The sequence below is a fragment of the Emys orbicularis genome, chromosome 7 (genome assembly GCF_028017835.1).
Source record: "Emys orbicularis isolate rEmyOrb1 chromosome 7, rEmyOrb1.hap1, whole genome shotgun sequence".
Taxonomy (NCBI): domain Eukaryota; kingdom Metazoa; phylum Chordata; order Testudines; family Emydidae; genus Emys; species Emys orbicularis.
The window spans coordinates 80705746-80728490 of NC_088689.1; the positions used below are offsets into that span (position 1 = coordinate 80705746).

General features: G+C 45.6%; 1 protein-coding gene across 1 annotated transcript in view; it reads left to right on the top strand.

Moving 5' to 3' along the window:
• RBM6 (RNA binding motif protein 6) overlaps nt 1–22745 on the top strand; it is a 108865-nt gene that overhangs the window by 19277 nt on the left and 66843 nt on the right. The window contains exon 5 of the mRNA XM_065407645.1: nt 10900–10973. Within this exon, the coding sequence (XP_065263717.1) occupies nt 10900–10973 (74 nt within the window). The remainder of the gene's footprint in view (nt 1–10899; nt 10974–22745) is intronic.

Consider the following 22745-nt stretch of genomic DNA (forward strand, 5'->3'; position numbering starts at 1 on the left):
TTCATTGGGCCCAAAAGCGGGCCGCCAGCCGTCGAGATGGTTCCCAGTTGGGCTTTGGACACAAAGCCATTCATGTGTTCTGGCATGGTGTTGGACCAGCTAATGCCGCTCCTGTGTTCTTTGGCAACTCACTCTTGCCCACTGCAGATTCTTATGGTGCATCTCGGTGAAAATGACCTAGTGACAGCCACTGGTGTTAACTTAGTACTCAAGATAAAAAGGGACATGCTTCTCATTGCTGAGCTTTTCCCGCAGGTTAAGCTGGTGTGGTCCGAGATGCTCCAGAAGCAGATTTGGCCAGGAGCCACCAAACCCACTGGGATTGGGTGTGCCAGGAAGGGTGTGAATAGGGAGGTAGCAAAGCTCCTTCGGGAAATGGGGAGCTCAATGATCACCCATTGGGAGATTTGCTATGTGGGCCCTAACATATACAGGGAAGATGGTGTGGAGCTGTCTGCCGAGGGCTTAGACATATTTCTGGCAGACCTTAAAGGGTGGATTGGGCATTTTCTTTCCACTCTGTGGGCAGGGGGGAAAGTGAGGAAAATCCATGCTAATTACTGACGTGCCTTGCGGCAGGTGGCTGGTAACAGGCTGGTTTCCAGATCCCAAACCCGAGTACAGGGATGAGAGCTGTTGTGGAAAGCAATAATTGGGAGCTGCGCTGGACTGTTAGTGCTGGAGGTTTAGTGAGGGGTGCTGTTTCTTAACCCCTCTGACGCTGATGTTTAATAGTTAATAAAGTTGTGGCCTGTGCTTTAACCATACATTTGTGTGCTATGTCGTCTTTACTACAGCCAAATGCAAGCTTAGACATCTGGATTGAGGAATGCAGGCCATCTCTACAGAACAGAGGACTGTAGCCTGGAAAGCAGGGACTCTGGAAAGGGTGTGTAGGGGTCATAGCAGACATGTAACTGAACATGAGCTCCCAGTGCAATGCTCTGGCAGAAAGGGCTGATGTGATCCTGGAATGTATAAGTGGGAGTAGTGAGTGGGAACAGAGAGGTGATTTTTACCTCGTATATTGCATTGATAAGACTGATACAGGATAGTGGGGCCAGTTCTGGTGTCCACGTTTCAGAAAGATGGTTAGAAAATTGGAGAGGGTGCAGGAGAGAGCCACCGATATGATTCAAGTGGTGGCAAAAATGCCTCGCAGTGAGAGACTGACAGCTTATCAAAAAGACGATCGAGAGATTATTTGATTCAGTGTATGAGCACCTTTGTGGAGAGAGACTGACAGGCACTAAAGGACTCTTTAATCTGGCAGAACGAGACCTGGTGGCTGGAAGTTGAAGCCTGACAAATTCCAATTAGAAGTAGGGGATAGTTTAACAGTCACTGATTAACCATTTGAACAGACTACCAAGGAAGTGATGGATTCTCCATCTCTTGATTCTTCACATCCAGACCGGATACCTTTCTGGAAGACATGCTGTAGCCAGCATAAGTTATTGGGCTCAATGCAGGTGTAACTGGGTGAAATTAATTGCCTGTGAGATAGATTCGGGGAGTCAGACTAGATGATCTGATTGTCCCTTGTCGCCTTGAACTCTGAATCTGTTCACTTGCAGTGTTTGGATCACTTCCCGTCCTGTTTATTGGGGTGGGGCTTTGACTGTACCTGCAAAGCATTGACACCTTAAGATCCTGGCTGGCTATCGGGTGGAGAGGCCCTGCCTTCTAAGGCTCTATTTGGAGTCAGAGCTTGGGGGCAGCATGGGAGTCTTTCCCCACTCCTCTCCTATAGCCAGGATTGGGGAGGTGGTTCTCTCTTAAGGGGGATATTTAGAGCTGCTGCTAGGCAAGGCTACCATACCCTTTGGGACCTTGCCCTGGCTCACCCTCCCTTGTCCTGTTAGCTGGTAGTCAGTGGTGGGCTGCTATTGGTGGTGCATTAGGGAACAGTTACATTGAACTCCTGATGTGCACTGGGCATAGCTGATAATCCATTGGGGGTATAAAATTCCTATACTGCAAATTGGCAGGTGCAGTGAGGGGTGTTCCGCCCTGTTCATAGCACCCAGAAGCATGAGTGGGAGTGGGGGTTGACTTAATATTTTTTCTGTTACTGTTGCAACTTTTGGCAGGTGTCCAATGCAGGATAGTTACTGTTGCAGGGGCCGATTTGTGGATCCCATACCTGGACAGGGCTCCTATGACTGCTATGCTAAGCAGGGCGGGGGTTCTGGTTGCCATGTCATGTACAGATGGAGGCATCCCTCATCTGGACCCTGAATCCTCACACAAGGTGAGGCTGGTTGGGGATGTTGGCAGCTGGGCTGAATCCCTCGCCTCCCCTTCAGTGTATGGGATGCCTGGATGATCAGCGTTTGAGAGCCTGGCTGGATCATTAGCTACTGTCTGGTTTGGGCTGGGAGCACTGTTTCTTACTTCCTCTATGTTGCTGTTTCTTAGCTAATAAAGTTGTGACCTAAGCTTTAACCATCTGGTTGCGTGCTGCGTCTTATTCACTGGCAGTGTCTGGGGCAAGGAAAGTCTTTAAAAGGTGGAACCAAAACTATCAGACTGGCTGAGAATCTGAGTTTCTGCATTGCGTGACTTATGCTGACAGTGTGTCCTATGTTAGAAATCCAGATTTCTGGAGTGGTTTTTAAGTTTGTTTTTGTCATTTCCAAAGGAGTGTTTTAGAGGATGTTTAGATTATAACAAAAAAGTCTGTGTTTTCAGATGTAATTGGTAGAAATTTTTGAAAGCACCTAGGCTCCAAGGTATTAGAGTCAGTTTTGAAAAGAAAACTTAAGTCCCATTGACAGTCAATGGGGCGTTGGCTTGTAAGTGCCTAAATTAGTGTTGAAAGTGACCTCACTACAGATTAAGCGGTGAGAGCTATTGGCTGGCTTGTTGGAAAAGATGTGTCCCTCTAAGGACTAGAGTGACTTTCTGCTGCAGGCCAGGTCAGCATGGGGGGCGGGGAGGAGGAGCGGAACTGGAAGAGAGAGGAGGACTAATAGGTCCATGCTGGTGCAGGAAAAGCCCTCTTTTACCTGGACATGTGGGATTGGGGCTCCCAGCACATGAATTTAGTTCCCGCTCATTCAGGATTGGGGCAGCATCAGCAGTGGCCCGGCTGGGTTTGGGAATAGGGCAATTCAGGCATTTGGGCATTGGCATTCTGAAGTGTACAGAACGTACATGAAACCCCATGTGGGAATCAGTGTTAATTTTCCATTGTGTTCTCTTCCAGATGCTGGCAGACGGGCCAGGCAGACGGTGGTGTGGATCTGCGGGCACAGTATTGTTGACTGGGCGCATAGGCAGGCTTCCAGTTTGACTGGAGGTCCGCAGCTGGGCCTCAGTGATGAGGCAATCCTGAGCTGGCATGGGAGGAGGGGCATGTTATGGGACCAGCTGATGCCCCTTCTCCACACTTTGGGGGCCCATGGGCAGGCTCCAGATATAATTGTGGTTCACCTTGGGGAAAATGATTTGGGAACGTGTAAAGGGGTAGACTTAATGATCAGAGCTAAGAGGGACTTGGGGCAGATCCTTGAACTTTTCCCAGGAGTAAAAATTGTGTGGTCGGACATGCTGCAACGCAGGGTGTGGGACGGAGCTTTGAAGCCCCCCCGGGTCGACAAGGCTAGGAGATATGTGAATAGGGAGGTGGCCAAATTCATGACTGGCATAGGGGGGTCGGTAATTTCGCATCCAGCCATAGCATACAGGGCACCAGAATTATTCAGGGAGGATGGGGTCCACCTGTCAGATTTGGGAGCTGACCTATTTTTGGCTGACATTAAAGAGGGCATTAGGAGATGTCTGGGAACCTGGCTAGGTATTCGGGGAAGGCAGCCAAGCTAATTGCTGATGTCTCCTTGTGGCAGATGTCCAGTGCAGGTACTCTGTAGGAAAGGGATACAGTGATCAGATAAAATGGCTTGGTAAAGGATTTTAAGGAGATATTCTTTAAAGGAGTGGAAACGGGAGTGTGGGGCTCCTATGACTGGTACGGCAGGGAGCGAACCCCTTTCCTGTGTAGCCTCCCTACCCTTCATTCGAGGGGGGGGACGGGATGGTGAAGTCCTAGCAGCGGGTTGGCTGGGGACGAGGGTGGATAAGGAGGAGGGCTGACGAAAGCCCCCCAAGTATATATTGAAATGATTATGGAATTATCTGCACTGTACACTTTTTTTTTTTCCTGCTAGCTACTCCCAGATGTTTATGAATAAAATTGAGGCCTAATTAAACCACATCCAGTGTCTCCTGTCCTCCTTCTGGCATAGTTTGAGAATAACCTTGCCACACAGTAAGTGGTGAGGGCCATGGTCTGGCTTATTGGAAAAGGTGTGCTCCCTTCACGGGCTAGAGAGCCAGGGAGTGACTTTCTGCTGCAGCTGCAGACCAGGTTAGTGTGGGGACTTGACCTATCCCCCTCCTCTACCAGGGACCAGCAGAAGGGAGATTGTATAGGTGCATGCCAGTGCTGTAAAAGTCCTCTTTTACCTGGACCAAGCAGAGGAGCACCCACCTATGCTAGTGGCGAAATAATGGGTATTGTCAGCATCTGCTGTGGGCATTGCCCTAGTTGCTTTTTTCTCAGGGGGCTGGGAAGGAATTTTCCCCTCAACTCGAGATTGGTCAAGGTGAAGTGGAGGGTTTTTTGCCTTCCCCACAGCAGGTTTGGGGGGGCTTTGTTGGAGCGAATATGAAAAGGAAATAGGCTATGATGTTGTAACCCATATTTTAAATGTGGGCGGATGTCCAGTGCAAGTACTCTGTAGGGAAGGGATACAGTGACCAGATACATGGATTGGTAAAGCATTTAAAGGAGGTATTCTTTAAAGGAGCAGAAACGGGGGTTCAGGGCTCCTGTGACTGGTACGGCAGGGAATCAACTCTCCCTTCTTTATAGCCCCCCCCCTTAACCCTCATTCAAGGGTGGGGATGGTGAGGTCCCAGCAGCAGGTTGGCTGGGGATCAGGATTGGTAAGGTGGAGGGCCGATGGAAGCCCCCAGGGTATATATTGAAATGATTCTGGAATTACCTGCACTGTACACTTTTGTCTGCGAGCTACTCCCAGACATGTAAGAATAAAGTTAAACCACATCCAGTGTCTTCCTTCTGGCATAAACTGACAATGGGATTTAGATGCTTTTGAAAAATTTACGTGATGTTAAATACGACTTAGTGCCTAGAATTGATAACGTTATGGTCAATGTTAACTCATTTTAAACCACTACTTTTCCAGTCTACACTAGGTGTAAAATGGGGTTTAATTTGCTAATTAAAATGTGTTAGCTAATACATTAAAACCTGGCTATTTCTTCTAGACTGGACATGTCCTGAGGCTATTGGCAGTCTCACTTTGGAAGGTCTTTAGTTCAACTTCGGAAATAAGGCTGCTGAGGGAGGAGGCAATGTCACATTTTGGTAGTTCGTCATACTTGACCATGTTTCTTCTGAAAATGAAGCAGGTTTTGGTAAAATTCATCAGAAATCTGAGGCCATCAAAAATGCCACTTGTTACTTCTCTAGTTAGAAGCCACAACTAACTTACACTCTTTTTAAGTCTTTGTGCCAGTGTTAATCAAGGCAGTTTTCTAATCATTGAAACGAACAGGGTTTATTCTAAAAATTCCAAAAAAAAAAAAAATTCTCCTTTCGCTCCTGTCTTGCTACGATGTTCTTTATAGTGGATTTAAAGTTCAAAGTAACATGATTTTTCCTTTGCAAATGTCATCAATCTCATATAGGAAATAATCTGAGATGGTTAAAGGGGAGACTCAATTTAAGATGTATTTGAGATGAATTTCCTTAACTGCATTACAGATAACATCTTGGGTTATTAAAGCCTAAAACACTACATACCCTGGCTTATTTTGTCTATTTTAGTTTTGACACTGAGAATCAGCGAATTCAGTTTCACTCTCATTATAGTCCGTTTCGCTTTTAGGTTCTCCAAATATTTGAGTTTTGAAACAGTTTGGTTGAAATTAAAAGAAAATTATTAATCTTAAATTTCATAAAGATCATAAATCTAAATTTTGACCAAATTAGAGGATTGTGTCTTTAACACTATAGTTAGTGATATGCCAAATAGGCACTGGAAGTTTTCATGTGTCACTCTTAAACAGATATTACTTTAAGAAATATTTGCTTAATAAGTGTTACTGAATTCTGTGGACCCAAAGATATAAAAATGAGTATACAAAGAGAGGTACCAAAATACTGCTAAACCAAGAACTCATCCATAATATCCAATAAGCCAATGGAAGATTAAAGTATTAGAGCTCAATCTTGTGCACTATATTAGATATTTATTTCTAGCATTGCAGATGTGGAATGGTTTCATCTTATGTTTGAGAGCAGAACATCTCCTGTCTGTAAGTCTAGAAGGTGGAATGGATTCAGTGGTCTGTATGAAGGTTAAGTAGTACTTTTACAATGTTAATGAGTTATTTCAATGGCTAAAGTTAATAGTACTTTCTGGTATATATCTGCATACTTAGTAAAATTTGCTGATTTAAAAAATTAAATGGCATGCTTAAATGTCTGTGCAATCAGTTTTCTTGCAAAATGACCATTACAAATTCAGGAGAAGCTTTTTGTCACTTGGAAGTTAGTGTCAAACTTTCCCTAACCTTTTATCAACACTTTAGTGGACATGTTTTTCTGAAGTGTATTTAAAAGTTTGAATTAAGATTTCTAGGTGATTGGGGTTTCCTTTGGGATTGGAGGAGACTATGCCCTACTCACGACTCCCTGATCCCAAACTCCTGACGCATGGATTCCTTTACTGGCTTGCTCCCACCACCACTCTCATTGGGGCTCTTTCATTCCATAGGGTTCTAGATTGGTGGCAAGAGTGAGTGCCTGGAAACTTTAGTAGTGTAGCTTCATTCAGGCTACACGCCTGTCCTTCCTAGTAAGGATCACTCCTGCCTGGGCCCTAATCCTCTCATGAGAGAAGGGTGCTAGGCTGAATCTCTCGCCTGCAGAGGCACCAACTTTAAGAGTTCCCAGGAGGGGCGGGGTGGTTGACCCCCCCCCCCCCTCCTCCAGGCCCTGTGCTGCCCCTGTGCTGGGAAGAATCCTTCAGCAGAGAGAAAAGCCAGGCATTCCGAAAAGCTGCTTCATATTTAAATGAACCATTAGGGGCTACCGTGATAGCAGCCTAGAACTGCCCTCTTCCCTTCTGACTAGGCCTAAGATAGTCTTTGCAATGTTTCCTCCTCCCCCTCATTCTAATCCGAGGGTGAACGATCAAGTCAAGATGACTTTGGATTTTTTCATGTGATTTTAACACAAACTATTGGATGTAAACATAATTTTTTCACATTCAAACGGGCCATGGTATGGGTCTGCTGTGACTGTGCTGCTGTTCCACTTTTATTGGCCATCTTTGATTTTAGCACTTCAAAAAATGTCTCCACTCCCCAAGTCTTTGGTTTTCACTTTGAGTTTGGTGCTCTGGGTACTATAGTTAATGTGTAGAGTTTGGTGATCACCAGATCCAATTGATTGGTGCTTTTCTAGGGGACGTAGAAGGAATCCCATAGCTTTGTTGCATCTCTGTCAGCCTGTGTTTCTAGCTTATAGCTATTTATGCAAATTGACTGGAACACACTGCACCCTTTCTTCCTGGCTTTGTCTGAAAGGATGCTCCTGCATTTGATTTTATTGTGCTTTTGGCCAGGGGCAGTCTCCTTAGTCAGGTGCTAATGCTGTTCTGCATAGTTCATAACACTGAGCATGCCTATCATATTGGGGGTGGGGCGGAGACAGAAATCTCAGCCCTTTCCCTGCTGATCTTTGTTAGCAGTCTGAAACGTCCCACTCCTGCTCTGTTCTCTTTTTGTGACTAATTTAGTACATTCTGCACATGGGTGACTTGTAGAGGATCACCCCAAATGCCTCTGACATGATTTCAGTTCTCGTGGCCTGTCCCAGACTGAACATCTGGTCTGGAGCTTTCTCTGGGCACAGCATGGACATCCTAGGGCTGCACCATACTGTTTTCAGTTCCCCATTACTATTTTTTTCTTACTGCAAGGATGCAAGATGGAGGGAGAGCTAACAGCAGGTGAATGAAAATTCTGCCAGAGTTGCCGAGTTTTCCCTCCTCCGTGTCCCGCTTTACTGTACACTTGTATGTTTCCCACTTTCCTTCTCTCTTGAGAATACAATCTACCTCTTTAAGTTTCTCCATTTAGTGTGTTTGAAATGGCTCTTGTCTCTGCAGCATGCATTCTTCCAAATGTTGGGAGTTCTTTACATTATCACTGGCATAGGCTTCTGTTTGTGACATCCTTCCCCCGGTCTGTCAGATCTGTTGTGTGGGGCCAAAGCCGGAGAGGTGCTGAGCACCTGCAGCGCCCATTAACTTCATGGGGATTTGAATCAGGATTGGGCCAATAGGGAGGCAAAAACATGAGGTAAATGTAGTGCAATCTTGCTCCCTGTCAGTAGACACACTCTACTTTATGTACATGTACAGATTAGACATCCGGCATTCTGATCGTGGCTCTCTGATTACAGCAACTCTCTGAAATACTCTCCAACGGGCTGAATCAGGACTCGGTTTAGTGCTTGCAAATGTCATTCTTGCAGCCCTTTTTGAAAGAGGGGTGTGTGATTGTGGAGCTCTGGATTTGAACACAATAAAAAAATGTATCACGTGAGCCACAGCACCATGCAGCGAACAATTAAACCAGAGTCTGCTCTGAATGCAAAGTAGTTTCCCAGTGAGGGGCAGCAATGCTCCTTCTTAGTGACTCTCCTTTTCAGAGCCCTGCCTCTTCTTAGGAGCAAAGAACTTGCTTTTTCCCCTGCAAGGTGCCCTGATGCGACTGAGGCACTGCAGAACATAATTGATGCTCCAGGAACATCTGGCTTAATTTGTTTTCTGTTCCTCCTCTCACCTCGGGTGTCTCTTCTAGTGCCTGATCTTATGTCTGCAATTCCAGGTGCTTGCTATATATTGTGCATGACACTGGTTCCATTCTGCTGTCGTGCTGTGCCAGCCTAGATTTCATTCGAGTTAAATCTGAAGCTGCAATTTTTATCTGAATTGCATTTGTACAGTATGATGGATCATGGTAATCTCTAGTAAATATTAATTACTGACAGAATAGAACTGAGATTTGGAAGAGAATTTTATGACTGTACAAGGCCCTATTCTTTGAAGCTCACATGCAAGACAGAAAGGGAGCTGGATTCAGGTTGATACTTAGGACAATTAACATTCAAACCCGGCATTGCTGGGCTAGAACAAGGTGCAGAGAGTGCGTGAGTGTGAAATTTGGGTAGTAAGATGCGAAGTTGGGTCAGGAGACCACTATACTGTGTGGCTTCAACTTCAAGGGAACTTTTGATGTTGCAAACGTGATACAAAAAATACAGGAACCCCAAACGTCCAGTGCAGCAAATATAATTCTGAATGGATTTGGCTAACGCACTCCGGACATTTTCTAAGAGACGGGCATCTCCCAGGAAGAGGGACACGGCCATAAATACCTTTGCAAGGAATGTAATGGATCCAAATCATCTGAAAGGTGTAACTGAGGGAGGACAGGGTGACAAAGGGAGAGGATGATCTGAGGCCCTTCATGCCAGATACTGGGTCTCTGACACACTGCCCTACCACAGGCCAGAAAAGGACCGGGGCAGCTGAGGAGCGGGTAAACGCTTGAGGCATGGTGGTAAGGAACTGTACTGAAATGAATGGTGCAGATGTGCATTAGCTCTTGCAGAATTTCAGACTATATGTGTCATGCAGTTCATTTCCTTTGTTTTAGTTTAGCATGTTCTCTTAATCACTCATGGTTTTAATGAGACCTTTTGAATTGTAGCTGGTTTGGAGATAAAGTCACTGCAGGATGCCCTTGGGAGGGTGGGAACTGGAGCACTCAACCAAGGCGGTGCCTAAAGAGGGGCTTTCTCCACGAACCTACTGATCACTCGACCACATGGTGTGGCGGGAAGAGGGGATCAAAGCACTTCTTCCAGGTCAAGGGTATCCATCAGAAAGAACTGCTTGGGGAGAGGGATGGGTGAAATGGTATAGAAATTGCCTTAATTCTGCACCAAGTGACATTAACCTACCCTTTCTTATGAGACATCTGCATTTCTGCACAGATAGTTGGACTACAAAATAAAATCCCCCACACCAGAGCAAGGGGTTTTTCAGAAAAGAGAAAAGGAGTCATGGCACTTTATATATCTTGTGCTATGAAGATGTGTTTTTACTTTGAATCTCCCCCCCCCTTTGTTAAATGTACAAAACACGCCTAGGAAATGCACTGGCTTAGCTTAAAAGCCAAAGTGAGAAAAGGTTGGAATTTACAGGCCTGCTTCTGTGCCTTTGCTCATAATGCAAAGGACTTTGAGACTCAAAAAGCAGTTGTTAAAGAGCAAAAGTTAATGTAGTCCAAGGATGCACTTTAGCTCTCTCCTGGAGGCATCCTGAGGATTACAATACTAGTCACTCCGAAAAACAGAGTACATGCTGGCCAGGTTTGTGCTAAAGTTATTGTTGTGGATTAATCAATGTTTGTTTCAGAGCAGCCAGCGCCTCCTAGTTATTATAAACCTGGTTCAGTGTTATTGTGTCTTTCTTCTTTAAAAATGCATGTTGCTCACACTATTACCTGTTTTAAGGAATGGGTCTCACACTTGTCTCGTTTCAGAAGGGGAAATGGGAGTTTCTTAGAGAATCTTTATGTCTAACCAAAACTTGAGCTCAACTCCACGGACCTAAACAGCATCCGAGTGTCAGCCACTGATTTTCTGTGTTTTATTTTGCAAAGACGTTGGGGTGGTGGTAGGAGGGTTTGTGATTGAGGGAAGGGGAAATTGGGTGTTTAAATGTGGCTCTTCTGTATTACAAGGCACTAACACGACTCCCGTCTGTATTTAAATGCTGTCCCCAGGTTACGACTATGGCTATGTCTGCGTGGAGTTTTCACTCTTGGAAGAGGCCATCGGATGCATGGAAGCCAATCAGGTTGCTTTACACTTCGGTCGAATGCTGCTAGAAGACTGTTGTTTTGCTGGGGGCGGGTGGAGAGTCAGTGATTTTTGAAATGGTTCAAAAGAAGATCGGCTCTTGTTTTTACACAACACTGCTGCTCAAATGCTAGTGTTCCCAGAAACTTACAAAAGGCTATGTAATGCCTCTGTGAAAGGCTCTGAATGTTCTGCCGTTTCAACTTGAGCACACCTGCAGATTGGCTAGATTTAAAGGCTTGGAGATGAAAAAGATTCCCGGTACAGGTTGTTGCCTTTGTGGGTTTGTACTCACAGTTGGAAAGAGCTCTGCTAGTGTGAAACTCCTCACTGCCCTGTCTGTGCACAGTAATTGTATCTGTCCCCTGTACACAGGGTTCGAGTTAGACACAAACACGTGTCGCTATGGGCGAGGAGTTGGGTATGCAGCTCAAATGCTACTTGCCTGCTACTTTTCCATGTGACTCATCTGGGTGGGGAGGATTCCTCATATGTCTCCCCTCTTGTATTCATGTTGTCCTTTGGCAAGTTGGTGTTGCATATGCAAGGGCTGGCCTATGCACAGTTGCACCTGGTAAATCTGAACGTTTCTAGGGTGACCAAATAGCAAGTGTGAAAAATCGGGACACTTTTTTCAGAGGTGAGAGGGGTGGGGTATAGTAGCCTATATAAGACAAAGCCCATAATATTGGGGTGGTCCCAATAATATCAGGACGTCTGGTCACCCGAGATGTTTCTGAACTCTAAATTTAAAAGAAATGCTCAACCTTTCTCACACTGAATAAGCTCCCAACTGTAGCAGTAATTCAGATCTGATTGTTTGAAACCTGTTGCTGTTGGGCACCATGCAAGTATCTGACCCTCAAAGGCTGTAAATCCCAGAAGACAAGAAGAACTGAAATCTACCATTATCACCCATTCCCTGGAAATTGCAGGGAACTGACTGATCACCTGAGAGACAACTACCTGATCGCAGTTCAGCGCTGCCCTAGAACACTCCTCTACTAGATCCCTCTCAATTAGCTCCTGGTCAGGGGAGAATGACTTCCCACCTCCTTTTCAATTTTGCATATGAGCAAGAATTGCCATAGTTATCTAACCCATTCATACTTTGGAATACCATTGGCTACCTTGCTTAAAGACTAGGTTCCCTAGCCAGAGGAGAGCCATACAACTTAAAAACTGAGTCACAATTTTAGAATTGTATGGATGTGCAGCTACCATGAATGTGCATACAGCCCATCTGTTAGATGTGGCACGTCTGTACGTACATCTACAGTTACAATAGCCTTGCAAAGTCTGAGCACATTCCTGTTCTAAAAACTTGGTGCTAAATGTTGTAGAAATGCTCCCATTGCTTCTGATTTTTAACACCAATGGGAATGTGTGCAGGCTGACGTAATCCCAGTACTGCTGGTGTCCCCGATGAGGTCCCCTGGCAAAAAAGGATGCCTTCAGGGAAGCTCCGGAATTTGTACCATTTTAATGGGATGCTGTCACAGTGGGTGAGGCTAAAATCTGACTTCCCTTCTGTGTTACCACCCATGCTTTCACTGCCACCATGATGGTTTCCATGTAAAACACACTATCGGGGGAAAACCTGTACATAACTTGGTGTGAACAGCATAGTAACTAAACCCCCACTGTATGCACCCACCTCACCTCAGCTCATCTTACCTGCGATGGCCAGTGTCCCCTGATGGGACAGCCCTGGGCACCTGAGGAAGCTCCTTCCCATCTGGGTAGAATGCTCTTCCCACTCTCCTGTTGGGACATCTACAGGCACTGGAACAGGTGTCTATTTTTGTTCAAATAGGAGAGGTAAGGACAGGTAAGGTTTCCATCCCTCACTTTGCGATGGGGCACTGTAGTTATCTAGGGAGTGTTCCTACCCCACATAGGGTGCATGTAGGAATCCGGGCAAGTTACCCTACACACATCTGAGAGGGTCCAAGTGCGGACATGCGCAGGCTGCCCCTTGGAATGACATACCTATCCTTCCCTTCCCCCTCCAACACTTGCTTGCACTCTGCAGTGCTGGCAGCATAGAGAGAAAATTCCTATGCCCCAGACACACACTTGCATGTCTCATCCCAGCCATGATAGGGCGCCAGCAGTCACCTGGATAGTCTATCCATCCTGCCACATGCATCCTGGTGGAGGCACCTCCAGGCCCCGCATGTAATGATGTCTTCTGATCATCCTGCTGGCAGCATGGGGCTGTGTTACGTGTGTGGAGAATGTCTAGAAGGTGTGACCATCTCGATGGGAAGGTTGCAAGGTCTGTTCTTAGGCCAGTTCTGTCAGGACCTCCCAGTTGTGACCGTGTCCTGTTCATTGCAACGGTCGTTAGTGGTTAATGTGTGGCAAGTTGTGTTCCTCAGCATGAGCCTGATCGAAACCCAACTGAAATCAGTGGGAAGGCTTCCACTGACTTTGGTGAGACTTGGATCAGCTAGCAACCCCCCTGCTCTTCTCCTCCCCCTCCCCCGCACTCATGGGTGACCAGTATGTGGTGCTTGACAGAATTAGGGGAAATGGCCTCTAATTTAGGACAAAATACTAAACTTTTTTTTAATCAACGATACCTGCTGTGAGGCTGGTAACTAGCCTTTCAGCTCTGAGTCCAAATTGAACTCATTTGTATGATGGGTGGACGGGGGAATGTCATCGCTCCATCCCCACAAGACAGGACTCGCACCATTTTAATCTCTTCCTGGGTGGGGCCCAGGACTGAGTTGTTAGGGAGAAAATGTCACGTCACCAGGCTGGGAAAGTATCTGAATTTGTACAAACTCTAATAAGAGTGCTTATGCAGTGGCTTGGGTGCCCTGGACAATCATAAGAACATAAGAAAGGCCGTACTGGGTCAGACCAAAGGTCCATCTAGCCCAGTATCTGTCTACCGACAGTGGCCAATGCCAGGTGCCCCAGAGGGAGTGAACCTAACAGGCAATGATCAAGTGATCTCTCTCCTGCCATCCATCTCCATCCTCTGACGAACAGAGGCTAGGGACACCATTCTTACCCATCCTGGCTAATAGCCATTTATGGACTTAGCCACCATGAATTTATCCAGTCCCCTTTTAAACATTGTTATAGTCCTAGCCTTCACAACCTCCTCAGGTAAGGAGTTCCACAAGTTGACTGTGCGCTGCGTGAAGAAGAACTTCCTTTTATTTGTTTTACACCTGCTGCCTATTAATTTCATTTGGTGACCCCTAGTTCTTGTATTATGGGAATAAGTAAATAACTTTTCCTTATCCACTTTCTCAACATCACTCATGATTTTATATACCTCTATCATGTCCCCCCTTAGTCTTCTCTTTTCCAAACTGAAGAGTCCTAGCCTCTTTAATCTTTCCTCATATGGGACCCTCTCTAAACCCTTAATCATTTTAGTTGCTCTTTTCTGAACCTTTTCAGGTGCTAGAATATCTTTTTTGAGGTGAGGAGACCACATCTGTACACAGTATTCGAGATGTGGGCGTACCATGGATTTATATAAGGGCAATAATATATTCTCAGTCTTATTCTCTATCCCCTTTTTAATGATTCCTAACATCCTGTTTGCTTTTTTGACCGCCTCTGCACACTGCGTGGACATCTTTAGAGAACTATCCACGATGACGCCAAGATCATTTTCCTGACTCGTTGTAGCTAAATTAGCCCCCATCATGTTGTATGTATAGTTGGGGTTATTTTTTCCAATGTGCATTACTTTACATTTATCCACATTAAATTTCATTTGCCATTTTGCTGCCCAATCACTTAGTTTTGTGAGATCTTTTTGAAGTTCTTCACAATCTGCTTTGGTCTTAACTATCTTGAGTAGTTTAGTATCATCTGCAAACTTTGCCACCTCACTGTTTACCCCTTTCTCCAGATCATTTATGAATAAATTGAATAGGATAGGTCCTAGGACTGACCCTTGGGGAACACCACTAGTTACCCCTCTCCATTCTGAGAATTTACCATTAATTCCTACCCTTTGTTCCCTGTCCTTTAACCAGTTCTCAATCCATGAAAGGACCTTCCCTTTTATCCCATGACAGCTTAATTTACGTAAGAGCCTTTGGTGAGGGACCTTGTCAAAGGCTTTCTGGAAATCTAAGTACACTATGTCCACCGGATCCCCCTTGTCCACATGTTTGTTGACCCCTTCAAAGAACTCTAATAGATTAGTAAGACATGATTTCCCTTTACAGAAACCATGTTGACTATTGCTCAAGAGTTTGTTTTTCTATGTGTCTGACAATTTTGTTCTTTACTATTGTTTCAACTAATTTGCCCGGTACCGACGTTAGACTTACCGGTCTGTAATTGCCGGGATCACCCCTAGAGCCCTTTTTAAATATTGGCGTTACATTAGCTAACTTCCAGTCATTGGGTACCAAAGCCGATTTAAAGGACAGGTTACAAACCTTAGTTAATAGTTCCGCAACTTCACATTTGAGTTCTTTCAGAACTCTTGGGTGAATGCCATCTGGTCCCGGTGACTTGTTAATGTTGAGTTTATCAATTAATTCCAAAACCTCCTCTAGTGACACTTCAATCTGTGTCAGTTCCTCAGATTTGTCACCTACAAAAGCCAGCTCAGGTTTGGGAATCTCCCTAACATCCTCAGCCGTGAAGACTGAAGCAAAGAATCCATTTAGTTTCTCCGCAATGACTTTATCATCTTTAAGCGCTCCTTTTGTATTTTCATCGTCAAGGGGCCCCACTGGTTGTTTAGCAGGCTTCCTGCTTCTGATGTACTTAAAAAACATTTTGTTATTACCTTTGGAGTTTTTGGCTAGCCGTTCTTCAAACTCCTCTTTGGCTTTTCTTATTACACTCTTGCACTTAAGTTGGCAGTGTTTGTGCTCCTTTCTATTTGCCTCACTAGGATTTGACTTCCACTTTTTAAAGGAAGTCTTTTTATCTCTCACTGCTTCTTTTACATGGTTGTTAAGCCACGGTGGCTCTTTTTTAGTTCTTTTACTGTTTTTCTTCATTTGGGGTATACATTGAAGTTGAGCCTCTATTATGGTGTCTTTAAAAAGGGCCCACGCAACTTGCAGGGATTTCACTTTAGTCACTGTACCTTTTAACTTTTGTCTAACTAACCCCCTCATTTTTGTATAGTTCCCCCTTTTGAAATTAAAGGCCACAGTGTTGGGCAGTTGAGGTGTTCTTCCCACCACAGGGATGTTGAATGCTATTGTATTATGGTCACTATTTCCAAGCGGTCCCGCTATAGTTACCTCTTGGACCAGCTCCTGCGCTCCACTCAGGATTAAATCTAGAGTCGCCTCTCCCCTTGTGGGTTCCCGTACCAGCTGCTCCATGAAGCAGTCATTTAAAGTATCGAGAAATTTTATCTCTGCATTTCGTCCTGAAGTGAAATGTTCCCAGTCAATATGGGGATAATTGAAATCCCCCACTATTATTGGGTTCTTAATTTTGATAGCCTCTCTAATTTCCCTTAGCATTTCATCATCACTATTACTGTCCTGGTCAGGTGGTCGATAATAGATCCCTAATGTTATATTTTTACTAGAGCATGAAATTTCTATCCATAGAGACTCTATGGAACCTGTGGATTCGCTTAAGATTTTTACTTCATTTGAATCTACACTTTCTTTAACATATAGTGCCACTCCTCCCCCTGCACGGCTTGTTCTGTCCTTCCGATATATTTTGTACCCCGGAATGATTGTGTCCCATTGATTGCTCTCAGTCCACCAGGTTTCTGTGATGCCTATTATATCTATATCCTCCTTTATCACACGGCACTCTAGTTCACCCATCTTATTATTTAGACTTCTGGCATTTGTGTACAAGCACTTTAAAAACTTGTCCCTGTTTATTAGCCTGCCTTTTTCTGATGTGCCAGATTCTTTTTTATGTGACTGTTTATCATCTGATCCGGCCCTTACATTATACTTTTCAGTCCTCTGCTCCTGACTATAACCTGGAGATTCTCTATCATCAGACTCTCCCTCTATCATCAGACTCTCTCCCAGAAGTCTGTGTCCGATCCACACGCTCCTCTGCAGCAGTCGGCTTTCCCCCATCTCCTAGTTTAAAAACTGCTCTACAACCTTTTTAATGTTTAGTGCCAGCAGTCTGGTTCCACTTTGGTTTAGGTGGAGCCCATCTCTCCTGTATAGGCTCCTCCCATCCCAGAAGTTTCCCCAGTTCCTAATGAACGTGAACCCCTCCTCTCTACACCATCGTCTCATCCACGCATTGAGACTCTGAAGCTCTGCCTGCCTACCTGGCCCTGCGCGTGGAACTGGGAGCATTTCTGAAAATGCCACCATAGAGGTCCTGGATTTCAGTCTCTTCCCTAGCAGCCTAAATTTGGCTTCCAGGACATCTCTCCTACCCTTCCCTATGTCATTGGTACCTACATGTACCACGACCACCGGCTCCTCCCCAGCACTACACATAAGTCTATCTAGATGCCTCGAGAGATCCGCAACCTTCGCACCAGGCAGGCAAGTCACCATACGGTTCTCCCGGTCATCACAGACCCAGCTATCTACATTTCTAATAATCGAATCTCCCATTACTAACACCTGCCTTTTCCTAGAAACTGGAGTTCCCTCCCCCGGAGAGGCAACCTCAGTGCGAGAGGCAACCCCAGAACCATCTGGAAGGAGGGTCCCAACTACGGGAAAGTTTCCCTCTGCTCCCATTGACTGCTCTACTTCCCTGGGCCCTTCTTCCTCCTTAACAGCACAGGTGCTGTCTAAGCGGAGGTGGGACAATTCTACAGTGTCCCGGAAAGCCTCATCAACATACCTCTCTGCCTCTCTCAGCTCCTCCAGTTCCGCCACCCTGGCCTCCAAAGTCCGTACATTGTCTCTGAGGGCCAGGAGCTCCTTGCACCGACTGCACACATACGCCACCCGCCCACAGGGCAGGTAATCATACATGCAACAGTCGGTGCAATAAACTGGATAGCCCCCACTCTGCTGCTGGGCTTCTGCCTGCATTGTATCCTAGTTAGTGAAAGGGTGGTTTACAGAAGGGAGTTTTGGAATGTGGTTTGGTTTATAGGTTTTAGGGGGGGGCCACGGGGATGGGGTTATGGCTGGCGAGGGACTCCCACTCCCCTTCTAAACTCCCTTGCGAAACTCCCTGTTAGCAGCCCCTGTTCGCAAAGCTCCCTGGTCACTTGTGCGCGGCTTTATAAAGCCCTGGCCTGAGTGAATGCCCCGCCCACTGATTAAGGATCAGCCAATTACCAGAGGCTTCGAGCTTTCAAACCTGCCTCCAACTGCCAGCCAGAGCACACGGTCCCTCAAACAACCAAACAAACAAACAAACACAAGCTCAGCACACAGCAAGTAACCCCCAAACACAAACAAACACACACTACAGACAGTCACTTACCCCACAGATGCTGTATTAGCTCCTCCTTCACCTGGAGAACTCCCTTGCGAAACTCCCTGTTAGCAGCCCCTGTTAAAAATCTTTTAACAATATTCTAATAACTAAACCTTTTGGTTACCCCAGTCAGATCAAATAATATAGAAAGACCAAGAACTAATAACTTCCCCATGCTGTTCCCCCCCAGAGTGCCACAGCCCCACTACCCAACAGCTATCTCCTGGGCTAAGAGTGATGTCTTTCATAGAGGCAGGAAGCTTACGCTGACCCTGACTGGATAAAATTTGACAACTCTTTTCCTTATTCTCTTCACTTAATACAAACCAGCATTTGGTTTATTGTGGTATTTCCAGATTCCAAATCACAGATTTACCAGGTCCAGCTATTTGTCCAATAAATGTAGCAGGGGTGTGTGTATTGGGTTTCTGAGGAGGCTTTCTACTGAATGCATTGAGGTGAAGAAACTTCCCTCTTCTCCAGTGTTGTCCTGATTCTGTGATGGAAGGATGCCTTTCATACCACTGCTCACCCACCAGTTTTCACAGCTGTAGCTAAAGGGATTAAAACATCCCCATTTCTAATTAGCATGGTGACATTTCAGGGGTTAATGGCACAAAGAGGTCACTTTAATCCATGGGCAGCCAAACTCTGCTCCGTTCATGGCTACATTGGCAACTTGCCAGTAGCCCAAAGGCCACCTCCAATATGTCTGAAATGGGAAATATTGCATTCACCTTCCTCCTGCCTGCTTGCTCAGGTCAGGATGGAGAACTGCTGGCTGCAAACTGGAATCTCCAGGGACCTGCACCTCTGTGTTAGAGAAGGTTGGCTGCAAGCTGCTTTGCAGAACTTCCTGGGTTGCATTTGGCCACCTCTGTTTTAATGCTGTTGGTAACTGGTGCTCTTGTTGGTTTTGTTGTCAGTTGTCTGCGTCATTAGGTTTTGAGGGTGGAGACTTCTTCCTTGTTCATATGGCAATCTTGGCCTTCTTTGGTGAGATGCAGGGTATATTCAGAGGACTTATCTGTGTTGGTCTTTAATGCTGATTTATGTGGCTTCTTCCAAAGAACTTTTCCATCCTTTAAAACCTGAGGGAAGGTGAATGGTCCCTTGTGTATATAAGGTCCATCTTCTTTCATCTCCTTCATGTACATACTCAATGCTGCCTGCCAAGCACAATGGTGTGTTCCTCCCAGTGGGATTAGTGCTCTGGCTTCTTAGGAGCAGCCTCATGAAAGAAGTAATTACTAGGACACTGCTTCTTGGTATGAAATTGGATCTATCTGAGGGGCTGCAGCCCCTTGTAGGGAATGTGACTCCATGGCAGGGCTCTCTCATCTTCAGGAGAAATGCTGGCTCCATTTAAAACCCCCTGGACTTGTTCTTGGGCACCAAATGATTAGCTTTTTCTGGGAGGAAATGAAGCAGGGATCTGAGCTACAGTGGAACTACTGTGTTCAGTGACTAGTGAAATCAAGCCTTCCAGTGCATGTTAGGAGAGCAGAGTGTTTTTAGCCCCATGCGCTCCCTTCTATCATTATAGTGGATGGAAGGGGAGAAGCAAAAAGACGCATCTGTCGCTACCTGGATGTTTTCTTTGCTCTGTGAGATAGGGCTGATGGTGATGTGTGTAGGACAAGGTGTGTCACTTGTCAAACTTGTGGACAGGAGAACCAATGGAAAATTGGGGCAAATGAATGATTTTGACAGTACTCATAGTGCCTGCCCCACTGAACTCCTCCCAGGCCCCTCGCCCCAAGAAATGTTGGCAGCATGGTTATTTCGTGTGCCCTCCTGCCAGTGGCTGACCCTTGCCTGCTGTTTGCTTCTGCTCCCTTACAGGGGTCTGGAAGTTGTGGAGGGGAGGTTAGCGTTAATTTCCAGGACAGACTTACTATAATGCTGGAGTTCTGTGGGCACATGCTAGATTGGTTGTTCCATGACTTGCTCTCGCATTGCACAGAGATCCATGTGTCCTTGTAGGTGGCACATACCAAAGAGCTGCCAGTTTCTACTGCAACAACACCTGTTCCCATTTCTTTTTCTAATGCACTCATGCCTCCTTCCCCTTTTGCCATGCCCCAGAGGGGAGCAGGGGGCCCTTAGCTTTACCTGAGCAGACCCCACATCGGCGAGATCAGAATGTTAAATCAACGTCTAGAGTTTTTCTGCTCTTGTGTGTCCCTCTTCCTTTATCCTTTCATTAAACTAATATATCTGCGGTGTAGCGCCTAGTAATGATCAGCAGGAACTTCACTGCAGCTGTTTGTTAAAATCCATGTGGCTGTTGGAAGAGCAATGGATTGCTGTGTTGCTTTCTGCCATTTACATCCTTTGAGGCAGGGGAGTTAGGATTTACAGGCCTTGAAGGCATTTGGCAATAACAACTTAGGATGCTCAGCTCCAAGAACGTTGATTGTGGAAGACTTATAATTATCCCCAATGCATTTGCTGCTTAATTTCAGCCTGTAAATATCTGTAGCACTTGTGTGGTGGTCTTGGGGGGCATGTTGTGTGCATGACAAGAAGCACATTGCAATCCATGTGGGGGATTGTTACCCAGCGTAGAAGTGAATGTTGGAAATGAATTTTGTCTAGTGTTGGCAGGAGGTGTTAATTACAGGGGCCTCTGATTGGTCCGTAAACCTGAAGAAATGTTCTCTACGTAATTGGAGACCAGACTTCTCTATATACCTTTTCTAGGATTAATATTTCTCTTGGGTGTAAGGCATTCTGCCCTTCACTTGCTCAGCAAAGGAAACACTTCCCAGGTTACTCTGTCTCCTGCAGTTGTGTGTAGTGGTGATAATGTTTGTAAGTGTGCTCAGGTTATAGGTCCTCAGCATCCTGTGTAAATTCCAATGTCCCGCACGCAAGGAGAGCAGGAGAAGACCCCATTCAGGTCACACGCTCCTCTTGGCACCAGCGTCCTGGGATAAAAAACAGAAGCATGTTATTTTCTGGTTTGCGTTAAACATACCCTGTTTTGCAGCTTTGCATATTGCAAGGGAGAGTGTCCCTCTGTTGTGTTCTGTATTCAAAATGTCCTGGTTTAAACCATAAGGATTTCTGGCAGTGTGCTTTGGAGTCTCCTGTACTGCTTGTTCTCATTTGGAAAGTGGGAGGAAGGTGTCTCGTTCCTGTGAAGTGATTCCTCTCATAAATCTTCCTACCAAGTTGAGGAGCAGCAGAATGGTGAACTAATATGTTCTGTAGCCCAGTGGGCTGTTAAAAGGTGCCGTTAGTGGGCTGTATGTTGATCGGATGAGAGGATGTTTAGATAAAACAGCAACGTCGTTGATTTCTTTTGTTGTATTTGATTCAAAGTTGCTTACATGCCTTTGTCATGAGCTGACTCTCAGCCTCTTTTCAGTGGGTCTTGAGCTGCTGGGTCACCTGATTGTTCACGCCTGCTTGTTTTGCCATGGTAACTGCCACCTTAGATCACTGTGTCACTTGAATTTTATTACCTGAGAAAGGGAAGGGATTAGTTCAGCAGTGTTACAGATCTGCCATTGGCCCGAGTCTTGTTTGCTGGCTAGTTGAGTTGTACTTCCTGGTATCCTACAGATGCCTATGTATATACCTGTACTCACATTCTGACATGGCTGCAGTGTGTGGTCATCTGTGCGTAGGAGAACGATTTAAGGTTTGTGCACCAGAGTGATCTTCCTTATGCTAAGGGGAATTCATCACATTGTACAGCTTTTGACCAACTAAGAAACTGATTCATTCTTCTCCTAGTATTTAACATTTCTCTGGGTCTTTTCCTTCTATCATCTCCCCCAATCTCAGCCTTTGTCTCTTCCCCTGAATCTTCGTTTGAGGTCTTCCCTTATTGTGTGGCAAGTCTTCTGGGATCTCCCTCCTCCAAAGGCTGTACAGTTCACTGACCCTTCCTCAGCTAAGGACAAGAGCCCATCCAGCTCCGCCAGCCTGCCAGGTGAGGTGTGCACCCTCCTGCTAAGGAGCTGTGTTCTGCCCTGCTAGCTCAAGGAGAAAAGGACCCAAATTAGCCAACTTGGTTCCAAACTAACCTGCTGCAACCAGATGGGCTGTGTAGCTACCTGCTCTGCTCAATCTCTTCCCTCACTTTTTTTGAGGAGCATTTCTCTTTCTCCTGGCAAACATCATGGAATATAATGTTTGCCTGAAACTCAGTTACATAATGTAAGCCTTTGCTGAGTGCCAGGTGGAGTGGATAAGAGCTCTCTTTTTTTAGACTGCGACTGTAGCGCCTGCCTGTGGAAGTGAGGTTTCACACCAGTGCTCGCAACATTCCAGTTCGCCCCCATTGAATAACAGCACTCGGCTCTCCCCAAGTGCTGTGCAATATTCACTGACTGGGTTGTTTAAAAGTTGAAAATGTGAAGCAATGTGAAATCCT